Source organism: Borostomias antarcticus (genome assembly GCF_949987555.1).
Source record: "Borostomias antarcticus genome assembly, chromosome: 20".
Taxonomy (NCBI): Eukaryota; Metazoa; Chordata; class Actinopteri; order Stomiiformes; family Stomiidae; genus Borostomias; species Borostomias antarcticus.
The window spans coordinates 8282047-8297190 of record NC_140253.1 but is presented as its reverse complement, the minus strand read 5'-3'; the positions used below and the strand labels follow the sequence as shown (position 1 = coordinate 8297190).

Here is a 15144-nt window from a genome sequence, read left to right as displayed (position 1 = left end):
CGATGTCCCGTGCTATTGCGGCTGCAATGCGTGCGATGGCCTTGTTGTTTAGTTCTGAGAGGTTGGGTGTGGGGAGGCCAATTATCTTGGAAGCGATGTTGGTTATGAGTTTGGCCCGGTTAGTGACAAAGAGCATGTTGAAGCAGGAGCAGTACAGTTATATGGGCTGGATGATTCTCTGGTACAGTAGGAGGATATGGGAGGTAAGATAGAATCATTTGATGTTACGGAAGACTGAGAGATGTTGGTGTCCTGTACATGCTGATTGAATTGAGTGAATCGTCCAGTGTTACTCCAAGGTATTTAAAGGTGTCGACCGTTTCAACTGCTGGGTTACTGATCTAGATGGGGCGCTGAGGTGAGGTGGGGTCCAATTATTATTTCCTTGGTTTTGGTAACATTAAGGTGCAGATGGTTATCCTCACACCACTGGGTAAAGTGTGCAACCGTGTTGTGATATTCCAAAACGGTGAGTGGCTGTCCATGAGTAGTGCAAGGATGGCTGTGTCATAGTATTTAAGGTAGGTGATGATGGGTGATGGGCTGGTGTAGTAATTGGTGCAGACTAGGGTGTACAGGAACTAGGACTGACTTAGGACTGACTATGCTCACTGTTGACCTTTAGGACTGACTGTCCACACTGTTGGTCTTTAGGACTGACTGTCCACACTGTTGGTCTTTAGGACTGACTGTCCACACTGTCGGTGTAACGATATCTTAGTTATATTAGGTAGGCTAGGTTTAAGATATCGTTTAGAGTAGGATTATTTTAGATAGCTAGCTTCAGTAGAGCAGGGGGTGTGGAAAGGAGCCAGGTAGTATACTGTGTATGTGGGGGCGTGGCCGGGCCTTCCGTTATCAGGGGCTGGCTGCGTGCACTCGACTGAAGGTAGCCTACGGTACGTGAGTCGACAGCGGCGCCAGGAAGACGCTACCTTTTTCCTTTCCCAACCTGGGGCCTCATTTATAAATGTTGCGTAGAATCCACGTAACTAAGTTTGCTTAGCTAAGTAAGTACGAAAATATACGCACAAAAAATCTCCGATTTATAAAACGCTGCATATCACAACCCATGTTCACTTAGGCCACGCCAACGCCAGCTGCCCTTTATAAATCACAATCAACACTTATTGGCGCACGTGAACGCGCGTTCTGATCACACCCCAATTAACGCCCACAATTGCCTATAAATGGTCAGTGATACGCCCCTAAAACATATGCACGAGAATGGAGCCGAGTGCAAAAGGCAGAAAGAGAAAGAGAAATTTTATTGAGTGCGAGGTGGAGGTATTGGTGAATGAGGCAGAGACGCGCCAAAAGGTTCTTTTCGGAACGATGATTTCACATGTGCACGACTGAGTGGTCACAATTAGATTATAAATAATTATCTATCATGCAGGCTATATTGGCATTCGTTTAGTGCGGTAGGCCTTATTAGTTCCTTATTAGTTGGCTGCTGATATCCAAACTGATAATCATGCCTATAGTGTTGTTGCATGGGTAATGGGGTTTGGATCTATATTGCACGTAGCTAATGCTTCACAGGGTGGCCCATGAATAAAAGGCCTAACTTATCAACGTACAAATGGGTCAATTTACAATGACTTCCATAGCAATGCAAACATGTAGGCCTATAGTGACTACTTAAGGCAAGTATCCCCAATTAAACTGTACGACAGATCTGAGGGTTCTTTGCAGCAGCCAATTTGTGTATTTTCCGGGATATCGTGCATTTCACATACTTTCTCAAAACATTCTGTAGGCATATAGAAGCTGCGTGTTCGAATGGATGTTGCGGGATAGCCAAGCACATATTAGAACATCTGTGCCAAGTCCCGGCATATCCAAGGCCCCGTGCGTCATGGCCTACTATAATCCAGCTATATCAGTGCCTGTATCGATATATATGGGGTCCATGTATGGGTTTCATGTGATTCTATAAAGCTTAATTATAGCTACACACATGACGATTCGGCAAATTAATAAACTTATTTGCTCCCTTGTGTTCTCACAACTTGGAGACGCATCACCTCCATGCGCTGTTTTGCGCAAAGCTAATTCTTCCAAAGTGGCATGTGAGCATTGGGATGACATGCATTTTTAGGCCCACATTCCTGCTACATGACAATCATAAGGCAATATGAGGATATACAGTATGATTATGTACAATATAGCCTAATGTAGCCTACAGTTGCCTCAAGTAGGACATTTACATTCACCGTTGCTCAACATCATTGTAATTGCGGCTTGCCTCAGTGGTCATTCGGGTTTACATAAAAGCCTAATCAAATATAGGCTATAAATACATAAATACACTAACGAATGAATAGGTGGATAATTAGCCTAAACATACAAATAATTACCTAAATAAATATTAACTGAATAAATATACTTCAACGCCGAATGCAACATTTGTTTGGTGCGGTATAGGCCTTATTCCTAGTTGTAGGCCATCGACATACGGAATCATTACTATGATAAGCCTAGGCTCGTGTCGTGTTGTGTTATCAACGTAATGTGGCTTTTATTCATAGGCTACTGCCCGTGATGCTTCTCGGGATAGCCTATAAATGAATAGGCCTAAAACATAACATTATATTATGACAATGGGTCAATTCACAGACACATCCAAAGCAATGCCGACATTATATAGCCTAGTGATTAGGCTACGGTGGCGATTGATTCCGTTTAAACTGTGTGACACATTGGAGGGTTTCTTGCAGCGACCGATGTATTTATTATTCAATATGTCATGCGTTTCGCAGACTTTCCCGAGTTTCATCCCTCTACCATCGGAGTCGCGTTTTCCCCTTTCTCCAGAAACGTGCTTATGGTACAGGAGGGTCGGAGTGTGCGTAGAGTTACGCACACCTTCCGCCAACTTATCGTTAAGATCGTTTTTTTATACCGAAAGTTGCGTAGGAAGTTGCTCAGCATGGGCTACGCACGCTTTTGTACTTACAACGTTTATAAATGAGGCCCCTGCTCTTGGCGACTATATTGGGTATCACCTGGACACTCGTATGATTGAGGAAGCAATAATTGAACGAACGAACGACCGACCGGGCTAGCCGAGGAAACGAGTCTGAGAACGACGGCTGGACTGGTCGACCCGCGCTCGCCGGATCCCTAGGTCACTAGGGTCAGGGAACTCCACTTCCACGCCAAGGGGTTGGGTAAGCTTAAGTCACTGCTCCACAGCTATAGTTTGTGTACGAGCCAGGCTAGGGTGGTGTACGTGACAGTTGGTCTTTAGGACTGACTGCCCACACTGTTGGTCTTTAGGACTGACTGCCCACACTGTTGGTCTTTAGGACTGACTGTCCACACTGTTGGTCTTTAGGACTGACTGCCCACACTCAGTTTGCAAGTGATCAGATCAGATTTGTGTATTCAAACATTGTCGACTTTATCTGCATTGGTTGCTGTGGTAACGACAGGCGCGAGTAGGCCTGTATCATCATACTGGCAACTTTGAAGTCACCATGTTTGTTTTAGTGCAGACAACAACAAAACAGCAAACGATGGAGGAATGGAGATCTGTGGATAATTAATTTAATTACAGGACCTCAAGGCTTTTTAATAACCACACAGTGACACACACAGTACACGCATGAGCGGCGACACAGCACACAGCATACTTCCGTCAGGGGCCGCCGGGGAAATTTGTCCTCTGCGTTTTCCCATCCAAGCTGTCCTCCTCCAGGGGCAGCCAGGAGCAGTGTGCAGCCTCTTACATTCAAGTATTCAGTCCAAGGTCAGGGGCCGTAGCGAAGAGCATCTGTTTTTCTGCATGTGTTTTCGTATTGGGTTCTTTATGGCGGAAACACAGGGAGAACATGCAAACCTGACAGCCCTGGGGAGAGCAATCCCAGTGCCGATCGTCCCAAGGACCTTCTTGCTTCTCGACCTTCTTGCGGTCATCTGGCCCTTCACGCCGTATCACTCCCTAGTCACGGCGCAGAACTCCTCCATCGCACCAGACAAGAGACAGATCTTTAGAAATCACAGATGAATGTGGTTCAAATCTGATCAGCAAAAAATCTGTTTCCAGATTTTTGGTTGTTTTTTTGCTGTTCAGACTTGATGGAAGAAATATGATTCAAATCTGGATATGTCCCCCAAAAAAGGAGGTCTGAACATAGCCTGTGTGTCCGTGTTGGCTGACGCTCCGCTGTATCTGTCTGGATGTATTTTCTAGTTCTTGGGTGGTGGGTCTGGTTGTTGTGAGGGGAGGATAGCAGAGTCCTATTGAATGACATGCAGTGGAGGCTGTCCGCCACTAGGGGGAGCGGTCCTGTCCCGTTCTGAAGGCCTTAGTACACCAAGGACGGCGCTGGGCGTGTCCAGAATCAGCTCCTAGCTCCCTTGACATTTATGTACAGTAGATCTGATGGGGTTGGATTAGTGTACCCCGCCTTGTCCTCTGATAGGCCAAATGGAATGTCCATCCTCTCAAACCAATTGATCAGATTTCCACAATTCATCCTCCAGATATGAAATTAATAAATGACAACTGGTTTAACCAGATAAGATCTAATCTAATTTAATAAGCTATCTAATAAGCCATATACGAGGGTGACCTAGCAACAACACCAAACAAACAAATCAACAAGGATTCTATTCAAACTTCTTGACCTTCTTGGAAGTCAATCAAAACATTGATGAAAACAACAACAACAACATGCCTGGGAGCACTGTGGCTGGTGACACCCGACTGACCGCGCAGCGCCCTGACAGAGCCCCGCCTCCCCCAGGCTGACGAGCGGCCCTGACCCGCAGCTACGCAGTCACGTGGCGACAACAGCGACGGGCGGCTCCGGTGAAACCGTTGTCTCTCCTCCTCCTCCTCTATCTGTTTCTGTCTCTCGTTCTCTCCCTCTCTCTCTCCCTCTCTACCTTGCTCTCTCTCCTTCTCTCCCTCTCTCTCTCTCTGCCTCTCTAACTCTCTCACTCCCTCTCTCTCACCCTCTCATCTATCTCTACCCCTCTCTCTCTCTCTCTCTCTCTCATACTCTCAGACATGATTTTGTGTTTGTCAGCTGGGGGAGTGTGAGGTGAAGGTTTGGCAGGGGATGAGGGATTCACACTCCCTCTGGTCTGAAAGGCGACTATATCCAGGCTTTGGTTCTCTGTCCACACATATCAAAGCCTTTAGCTGAGAAAAAGCCCAGACTCTTTTGTCTGTGACCGTACAGAATAAAAAAAGGTTTCATTCTTAGTATTTGAAAACACTATCAATTTACTCAAAATGACGTGATGTATCTTTCTGTATGAATTTCAGTCCCATATGAAAGGACATATTTTTTCAACTTGAGTGATGTTGGTTTCATTGAAGCCATTAGGAAGGAAAGGCAGCCTCATCATTCCATGCCCACGCTACACAGAGAAAGCAATTTGAACTCTAATCATTTTTTACCCCTTTTTTGTTTGCCATGAAGACACCAACGCTGCTTTTGTAGAATGATGCCGAACTCATTTTCTCTCCAAACGACCGTGGATTTTATCGACCTGTTAAATTTGTAAGGCGCCTTATGGCATCCGTGAAGAAGCAGACACTTATGGAGAAATACAGTCCACGTTCTCTGTTGTTATATAATCCAGCTACTGTAGATATTTAATTAAACTGTCAAGGCCTTCATGTCTTCAAACAAGTGCTTCATGTAGAGATGATGTAAAGATTTTTCCCATTAGCTCTCGTATCGGATGTTTTCTGCACGGCATTGACTGTGAGATGTTCTTTTTCCTTTTTTGTGTCTTTTTTTCCCATGTTTGAGTCGGATCGTTTGATGTTTATTCTTAATTTGACTTCATGGCCCACATCCTCTGTGTCGTCCATCCTCAACCGCCCATCCCTCCTTCCTTCATTAGCTATCCTGTCCTCTCCTAAAGCATCTTACTGTATGTTTCTACTCCTCTCTACCTCTCTCTCTCTCTCTCTCTCTCTCTCGCTCTTCTCTTCTCTCTCTCTCTCTTTCTCTCTCTCTCTTCTCTCTCCCGCTCTCTCTGTTAGTTTTAACTTTGAAAATGTATTTTTAACTCTGAAATTATTCTTTACCATTGCTCATTTGGCTGTGTGATTGGTTTGAATTTGTCTTTGTCTCTCTCTCTCTGTCTTCTCCTCATTCTCTTAATCTCTCTCTCTCTTTCTCTCTCTCTCTCTCGTTTCTTGGTGTATTGAAATCTCCACACTGCAGAGAAAGTGAGTGACAGAAAACTACACACATGGTGTGCTAAACAAATGACGGGGAGCATTTCTTGGGGAGCGTCACAGCCGAGAGCCAGAGAGGGAGGGACAGCGGAGGAGAAAGAGGGAGGGACAGTGGAGGAGAGAGAGGGAGCAAAAGAGAGAGGGGTAGAGAGGGAGGAGGAGAGAGAGAGGGAGGGAGGGAAGAATATATTGACTCAGAGCAGCTCCGCTCTCCCCTCAGTGTGTAAGAGACAGAGGACGCGAGAGCAGACAAGATGGAGCGCTGGAACAGATGAAGACTGTCACTGGGTACGTGTACGTGTGTGTGTGTGTGTGTGTGTGTGTGTGCGTGCGCGCGTGTGTGTGTGTCTATGTGTGAGTCCGTGTGTCTGTGTCTTGTCTCTGTGTGCGAGTCTGCAAAATGCTGTGAGTGGGTCTCTTATCTACATGTGGACATGTGTAAGTGCACACATGTGCGTCCTGGCCGTGATTGCATGCAGGCACATAATGTATGTTTGAATCAATGAGTGTGTGTGTGTGTGTGTGTGTGTGTGTGTGTGTGTGTGTGTGTGTGCACAACACGGATGCTGGAAGTGCTGTTTGCTGTTTACATCTGCGGTACAGTCTAGGTGTGTGTGTGTGTGTGTGTGTGTGAGGGAGCTTGCTGGGCTGTGCATGTGTGAGTGCGTATGTGTTGTGTTTTCGTAAGAAGGGAGAGAGAGAAAGAGAGGGAGGGAGAGAGAGTGAGGGAGAGAGAGAGTTTGGCCTTTGGTGAGTGTGTCTAGAGTCCTAGCTTTGCATTGATGAATCTAAATTACATTCCTAATCTGGTCATTGATGAATGCTCTGAAACTCCTCAAAGTGTTTGTTGTGCGTGGGCGTGTACGTATGTGTGTGTGTGTGTGTATGTTGAAGGTAGTGTTAAAAAAGTGAGTCTGTTGAATATACAGTGTTAATGACTGTGTGTGTGCGAGTGTGTGTGTCTGTGCATATTATTTATCGACCAATTTGTGTGATATCATTATGGCCGCTGAAGTCCACAGTTTGCTCTCTTGTTTGATCACGGTAATCATGTACAAACTGATATAGGGGGTCAATTGGAATAATCGCTCATAACAGCTGTTCAACTGAGGTGACTGGTTCCTGACAGGTAGCATAAAAGAGGCTGAACACTGTTACATAAATGTTGCTTGTTTGAGGATGAGAGAGGGGGAGAGAGAGAGAGGGAGGGAGGGATAGAGAGGAAGATAAGAGGGAGATTAGCGGAGGAGTGTAGTTGAACAGCTCAGGGTTAAAGCTCTAGAACAGCACTCTGTTGGAAATGAATATTCATATGACGCTTTGATGTTGTTGTGGTGCTGTGTTGGAGCCAAATTACTGCACCGTTGGGCACTGGAGGATTTCTTCAATCCTGTTTTTGGAAGCTGGCCCACCTGGTCTCCCCCATACCTCCCTACTTCCATTTGAACTGAAGTGCTATTAAAGGACCATAACGGTCTAAATATGATGTGATCTCCTTAAACTAGTCACCCAACGTTTATCACATTACCGCAATCCATTTTCCGAAGTAAAGCTCATGTTAAAAGATGTTTGCATTTTCACGTTTTACTTACATTTCAAAAGTTGTACGTGATGGCTTCAAAACATATTTTTAAATTGTTCCCTTGTTGTGCTGACAAACTCGTCCCGGTTAGTTTCAAATAATTTTCAGTAGATATTATTTTAGTTTTAACCCTCTTTGCACACCCTACGCCAACGGTCTGTCTTCTTCCTGTTTACATGGCAGCCGTTGCTACTGTAGGAACGCTGGGTAGAGAATCTAGCGTAGGTGGATCAGAGAATATATCTCAGGAGTTCAACGAATTCGAACGAAAATAATATAACATGAAAACTACTGAAAATTATTTGAAACTAACTGGGACAAGTTTGTCAGCGTAACGAGAATTTATTTTTATTTTTTTAAAGCCATCATGTTCAACTTTTGAAATGTAAGTAACACGAAAATGTGAACATTTTTTAACATGAGCTTTACTTCGGAAAATGGATTGCGGTAATGTGATATACGTTGGGTGACTAGTTTAATGAGATCAAATCCTATTTAGACCGGTATGTCCCTTTAAGGCATAGCACCATGGTTTTGGGTTAACTCCCTTCAGGCTGTCCATTGAAATTCAACCAACTGAAAGTGAGCCGTCTTTGCACAAATTGAACTTCAATATTTAGCACGTCTATATTATTTAATATTCTTATTTTGCAATATTCAGTTCATTTCTCGAAGCGAGAGTCAAATTAAAATACCGATGAGTGCAGAAACACAATAAAAGGAGTGAGATGGATGATGTCGTTGTGTTGCGTCAACTCTCTCTCTCTCTCCCCTCTGTTCTCCTCTCTCGTCTCATCCTGTCTTCTCCCCTCATCCGCTCCACTGTCCCACCTGACTCACCTCGTCGCCCTCCCTCGTTTCATGTTTCACTTCTTGTTAACCCCGATCTCGCTCTCTCTCTCTCTCTCTCTCTCTACTAGTCCAGTCTGGTGGTCCACATGAGCGTCTCCAAGCCCCCGGCGTCTCACTCCCACTTCGCGCCCCCCCCTCACCCCCACCCCCACCCCCCCAACAACAACAACAACCCCCCTCCCGCCTCCGCCTCCTCCTCCGCCTCCTCCCACCTGGCCGTCCCTCCCTCCTCCTCCGCCTCCTCCTCCTCCTCCTCCTCCCATCCACCGCCCCCTCACCACCACGCCCCGCCCCCCGCCTCCCCGGTCAAGATCTCCATGCAGGAGCACTTCGCCATCAACGTGTGCCCCGGGCCCATCCTGCCCATCCCGCAGATCTCCGACTTCTTCCCGCGCTTCCACGACTACCCCTGCACGCCGCCGCCGCCCCGCGAGAAGAAGATCCTGAAGGAGGAGGACAACGGCGTGGGCTGGGACGGAGGACTGGGAGGAGGAGGAGGAGGAGGAGTAGGAGGAGGGGAGAGGGACAAGAGGGAGGAGGACGACGGAGAGAGGCAGGACTCCGACGACGAGGACAGTGAGTTTTCTGAGGGGGGGCAGAGCGGGGGGGAGGGGCGGTACCTCATGGGGGTGCGTTTGCGCGCGTGTGGGTGTGTGCGCGCTCTACGGCCGCGCGTTTCTGGCCGTGACGTCTGCGCTCGCGCGTGCGCGTCGACTTCTGTCCACGTTGATGCGCCTCACAGGTTCCACGCGCACTCACGTCAGAGTTGAGTCAGCTTTTTCTCAGCGTCAGGGCGAGTTTCCAGGCGCATTTCTCAGCCGCGCCGCCTGTTCTCACTTCCTGGGTTTTGAGTCAGGCCGTCTTCCCACAGCCTGTGTCACCTTGTTCCCGGACGCGGCAGCGAGGTGATTTATTCGAGCGCGTTGGAATAATGAGATACGGTGGGAGAGCTTCTTTTCATTCTCAGCAGAGAGATGGAACAAGACAGGTCAATTCATAAAAGCGGCTCCCACAGTGTTTTTTTTGTAAGACAGCGTCTGCAAAAACCACAAGTGTATTCACTGTGTGCGTGCGTGTGTGCGCGTGGGTGTGTGTACGTGGGTGCATGTGTACGCGTGTGTGTGTGTGTTTACGTGTGTGCACGCGTGTGTGCGTGCGATAGAGTGAGAGGGGGGTGTTTGTGTGTGTGAGTGTGAGTGTTCTCTGGGCCAGTGACGTATAGTTTGTTCAACTGTTTTGTTTACAGCTTACCTGGGCACTCTGGAGTTCAACTTGCTCTTCGACCAGGAGAACAACTGTCTCCACTGCACCATCCACAAGGCCAAGGTAGGCACCATTCTCCTCTCTCGATGCTATGCTATCTTGTTTTTAGCAAGGACATTTTTTGGGACTAAACTGAAATAGTCCTACCTAGGGCAGTCCGCCTCACCAAACCTAATTTTAATCTCCCCCTTGACTATTTAATTCTTTGACTTTTGTTAAAATTATTTTTCTTTTTTTTCCCATTTGTAATTTTGGCTCTGTCGGTTTAGCACAAACAGCTCAAGGTCGTCTGACGTCAACGTCGCCGCGAGTGACGGAGACGTTGGAGACCGGGGTAGCAGCCGCGCGCGCTCTCTCTCTCTCTCCCTCCCTCCGCTCTCTCACTCTCTCTCTCTCTCCCTCTCTCGCGCGCTCTCTCTCTCTCTCGCTAATCTGAAGCGTGACACTTCACCCATGCGCCCGGCGCTGAGCTAAGACACATCCATCTATACAAACAGGCAGAGGGTCGGAGCGACGTATACGCTTAAGCCCCGTCTACCTCAATAGCCTCGGGCTACCCCCCGAATGGGCTCAGCCCGATCCTACCACAACGGAAGACTTTACTCACGACCCAGTACGCTGAGGCAAGTTAAGTTGAAACGAAGGTGCCTAGGGCTGCCTCTCTCTCTCTCCTTCTGTCCCCTTGGCAATACACAGTGTTAAGAATTAACTAACGCATGCAGGCTAGCAAGCTAAATCATTACAAACACAACGACATGGTGTCAGCGGCATCGACTGCATCATGCTCAGGACAATAGCGCTATTAACGGGGCCGAGCCAAAGGCTGCAGAGAGGAATTTTAATAGAAAATTACGTTCCACGCTTGCATCCTGACCGTTTCTGCTGTGTTTGTGTTCTGTCTATGGTATGATGGTGTTTGTGTGTGCGTGTGTCTGTGTGTGTGTGTGTGTGTATCTGTCTGTCTCCACAGGGGTTGAAGGCGATGGACTCCAACGGGTTGGCTGATCCATATGTCAAGCTTCACCTCCTGCCCGGGGCTAGCAAGGTCACTACATCAACCTAACCTCAACCTCCATTAACGTTACACCCACAACCTGGAGACAAGGCTCTCTGTCGGAAACAGAAAGCTCCACCCACTGTCTGCACACCTACACTCAGACCTCGGCTGTGGTGCGGCTGTAGCTCAGGAGGTAGAGCAAGTCGTCCAATGATCATGGCGTTGGCGGTTCGGATCCCGGCTCCTCCTGTCCACATGTCGAAGTGTCCTTGGGCAAGATATAGAGCACCAAATTGCTCCCAATTAGCAGCTAGCACCTTGCATGGCAGCTGCCGCCACTGGTGTGTGAATGTGTGTGTGAATGGGGGAATGAGAGGCCACTGTGAAGCACTTTGGATAAAAGCGTTATATAAGCGCAGTCCATTTACCTCAAAGTTCTGTTTGAACTTTGTAAAACTTTGTCAAGCACATTTAGTTTTTAATGAAATGCTCACTAAAGTGTCATTTTGAGTATTAATCAAAGTGTTGATTTTCCTTTTTCAGCTCACTTTAATTAGTGGAAAATGTCAGCTGAGATATCCCTCGCCTAAACGCCCTAGCCAGCATCCGACGTGGCTAGCTGGCTAATTCAGCGTGTCACCACAGGCTGTTAAGCCGGAGATGTTTTTAGCCCGGCGCGGGCGGGGCGCTCTGTCGACTACGCAGGCGTTCTGGTACAGCGCGTTTCACCGGGTCTTGTTTTTGCTTTGGTTTCGGGCGGTGGAGGAGGGGGGGGGGGGGCGAACGTCCACCGCCGGCGCCGATTTCTCCGGTGGTCGACCTGCTGTCGGCCATTTTGGAAAAAGGTTGACGAAAGACGAGGCTGCGGAAGACGGGGCGGCGACAGAGCCAGACGAGTGCATAGGCGGAGGTCCGCGCCGTCTGTGGGGGGGTGGCAGATTGGGGGGGAGGGGGGGCTGTGATCGAAAACACCGCCGGGGCATTTAGCACCCCGCCCCCCTCCTTCGTCTCCCTCCGCTCCTGATCGCTCCTTTTGTTATCTCTCCTCTCTCCTCTTTCGTTTCTCTCGCCCCCCCTGCCTCTGTCTCTGTCGCTATCTCTCTATCGCACCTTGACCCTTGTTGACCTTGGGCTACCAACACAGTGTCCAGAGGGGGAGGGGGGGGGGGTGGATTGGGGGAGAGGGTGGTGGAGGAGGGAGGGAGGGAGGGAGAGGCAGATGAGGGGAGGACAGCAGCAGGTGGTTGTCATGGAAACAGCGAGGATTATTACACGGCTCACGTCAACAGGCGAGTGTAGATGGGGAGGGGGGGGAGAGAGAGAGGGCGAGCGAGAGAGAGAGGGAGAGAGAGAGGGCGATAACGTCAGCGGGTACGTAAGTGCCCACAAACCTCAGTTTGGTAAATATCGACCACACGGGTCTGACACACTGGAGACCGGGAGAATGTGAGCGTGACACCGAGGAGAGGAGGGCACACGCACACACACACACACACGCACACACGCACACACACACACGCACACACGCACACACACACACACACACACACACACTGGTATTCATATACAGTGTACACACTCTAACTCAAAAGCAAGCAGACACACAAAGGCATATTGATTCACATAAAGGCTTTTAAACGAACATCTGCTGAATCACACTCATTCACTGACTGTGTACATTCATCATAAAATTCTACATTTATCATATGTGTACATTGATCATAAAAGCTCTTACACACACTCACTCTCTCTCACCCCCCCAACACACTCATACACACACACACACACACACACACACGCACGCACACACACACACACACACACACACACACACACACACACACACACACAGGGCGGGGGCCAATCGGCGAGTCGTCACCACTGTCTCATGGCTCGGATGTCTCTGTTGGGATCTCATCTGCTCACTGTCCATGCTTCCCTCTCCTACTCGTGCTGTGTGGAGAATGAGATTTCACACACACACACACACACACACACACACACACTGTTCCCAGGGAGTGTGATAGTGACAGGAAGAGGGGTACATTATGGATGGACTGATGAGGGGAGGGAGAAGAGGAGGGGAAAGAGAGAAGGCTACTGATGAAATATTTAGGAAAAAGAGGTAAAATCATTGATGAGAGGGGGAAGGGGAGAGAGAGAGAAAGGGTAGCTTAATGTGGTAGGGAGGATAGAGGGGGAGACGGGGGGGGGGGGGGGGGGGGGAGATTGAGAAAGAGGACGAGTGTCTAAGGGATAGAGGGAAGGGAACAGGGAGAGAGAAAGAGAGAGGGGAAAGGGAGGGAAGTAATTAACAAGGGTGGAAGTAATGAACACCCGGAGTGTTGACATGCCCAGGGAGTCAAAATTCCATCACGTGTTGTAGAGCGCCTTGAGAGCACACGCTCGTCTGCCAGCTAATGTGCGTGTGTGCTGGGTATACCCTGTGGTGTATTAGGAGTGGGATTTCCTGCTTGGTTTGCAGCTTCAAACAGAAAAACAAGGAAGTTGAAATAAATGACGCAACGCAAATCAAAAGCGTTACGTCCTAGATGGGCGGCTGGCGGTGGAATCTCGGGAGGGAAGCTAGGGAGGGAATCTAGGGAAGGAAGCTAGGGAGGGAATCTAGGGAGGGAATCTAGCGCGGAAGCGGCCGACGACGACTCAATCATTCATTTTGTCGGCATACCGAAGCATATGCTAGTGCTGCTGCCGGCCTCTCTCTCCACCGGAACGCTTCCATTTTCTCATGCTAATCTTTTGTTAGCGCTGGCTAATTGGCCAGCGGATTGCGTGTCAACGGGGCAGGGCTCGTCTCGCGGGTCTGCCCGCCGGTGCCCGCATTCTCGCCACCACCACCGGTTGTGTGGGGTGGGGTGGGGGGAGGGGCTGGAACAGATGGACAGGTGAGATGGGGGAAGCCTCCTGTCCTCTCTCTCTCCTCTGCAAAGTAGGTGAGCAGATGCCGGCGATTTCCTCAGGGGGTCGGAGATAAATGAAGTTTCCGCTCCCCCCCCCCCCCCACCCCCCCCCCCGTCTCTCCTCCACTCGCTCGCCTCGTCCCTCGCTCCCCTCATCCTTTTCTCGCTCCCCTCATCCCTCTTTCATCTCTCCCGTTACTCTTTGGCATCCGCCCCATCATCGCGCCTCTCTCCCTGCACGTCTCTCCCACTCTCTCTTTCAGACGTCTCCTCTTTTATCTTCTCTCCCCCTCTCTCTCTCTCTCAACCCAGCTTAATTCTTTATCCCTCGGTCTGCTCCACTCTCTCTCTCTCTTTCTCTCTCTCTCTCTCCCTCTCTCTCTTGTCTCTCTTTGATCTCCATTCTCCAGGGGCGGCTGTGGCTCAGGAGGTAGAGCGGGTCGTCCAATGATCGTAGGGTCGCCGGTTTGAATCCCGGCTCCTCCTGACATGTCGAGGTGTCCTTGGGCAAGACACTAAACCTCAAATTGCTCCCAATGAGCAGGCTGGCACCTTGCATGGCAGCTGCCACCACTGCTTTTTATGTGTGAATGGATGAATGAGAGGCCTTCATAGTAAAGCACTTTGGATAGAAGCGCTATGTAAGTGCAGTACATTTACCATTCACCTCTATCTCCCCTCCCTATTGCATCTGTTCCTCTATCACTCTCTCTCTCTCTCTCTCTCTCTCTCTCTCAGCTCACCCACCCTTTCCAGCCTCCGAAACAACCTTTCCAAACCTCTCTCTACCTGCTGTCTTCCTCTTATCTTGTTTTCTCTCTCTCTCTCTCTCTCTCTCTCTATCTCTCTTCCTCCTTCTTTCAGGCCAACAAGCTGAGGACTAAGACCCTGAAGAACACCCTGAACCCAGTTTGGAGCGAGACGCTCATCTATCACGGCATCACAGCAGCCGACATGACTACCAAAACACTCAGGTAACCAACCTATCTACAACCCCCAACAGCCGAGGCCAAACAACTTCCTGTAATGTGCAGGCAGCCAATTTACAGGGCACTTTGTTATCCCAGGGACATCATTTTAAAGTCCCCAAGTGCACCGCCTTCCCCGGCTGCCTACAGTTCCCAGAAGGCCTTCTGGCCAAGTCATTACACCGGTCTGGCCGCGCCGGCCAACTGTTCCATTAGCGGTCGCCGCGGTAACCGCTCGGCTGCATGCTGGCGTGCAGAGTCTCTGTACGCCCACTCGTTCCCCGAGTGCTCTCGCTATGAGCGCAAAAGTGATTGAGGTCAAGAAGGGCTCCACTCTGTCCAAAACTCTT

The 15144-nt window shown here is 49.1% G+C and overlaps 1 protein-coding gene across 1 annotated transcript in view; it reads left to right on the top strand.

Moving 5' to 3' along the window:
- Window positions 1–3128: 3128 nt before the first annotated feature.
- Window positions 3129–15144, top strand: part of doc2g (double C2-like domains, gamma) — a gene marked incomplete at its 3' end in the record, with an annotated part of 28627 nt that continues 16611 nt past the window's right edge. The window contains exons 1-5 of the mRNA XM_084454254.1: window positions 3129–3176; window positions 8714–9221; window positions 9892–9971; window positions 10879–10953; window positions 14691–14800. Coding sequence (XP_084310380.1) covers window positions 8732–9221; window positions 9892–9971; window positions 10879–10953; window positions 14691–14800 — 755 coding nt within the window. The 5' untranslated portion in view covers window positions 3129–3176; window positions 8714–8731. The remainder of the gene's footprint in view (window positions 3177–8713; window positions 9222–9891; window positions 9972–10878; window positions 10954–14690; window positions 14801–15144) is intronic.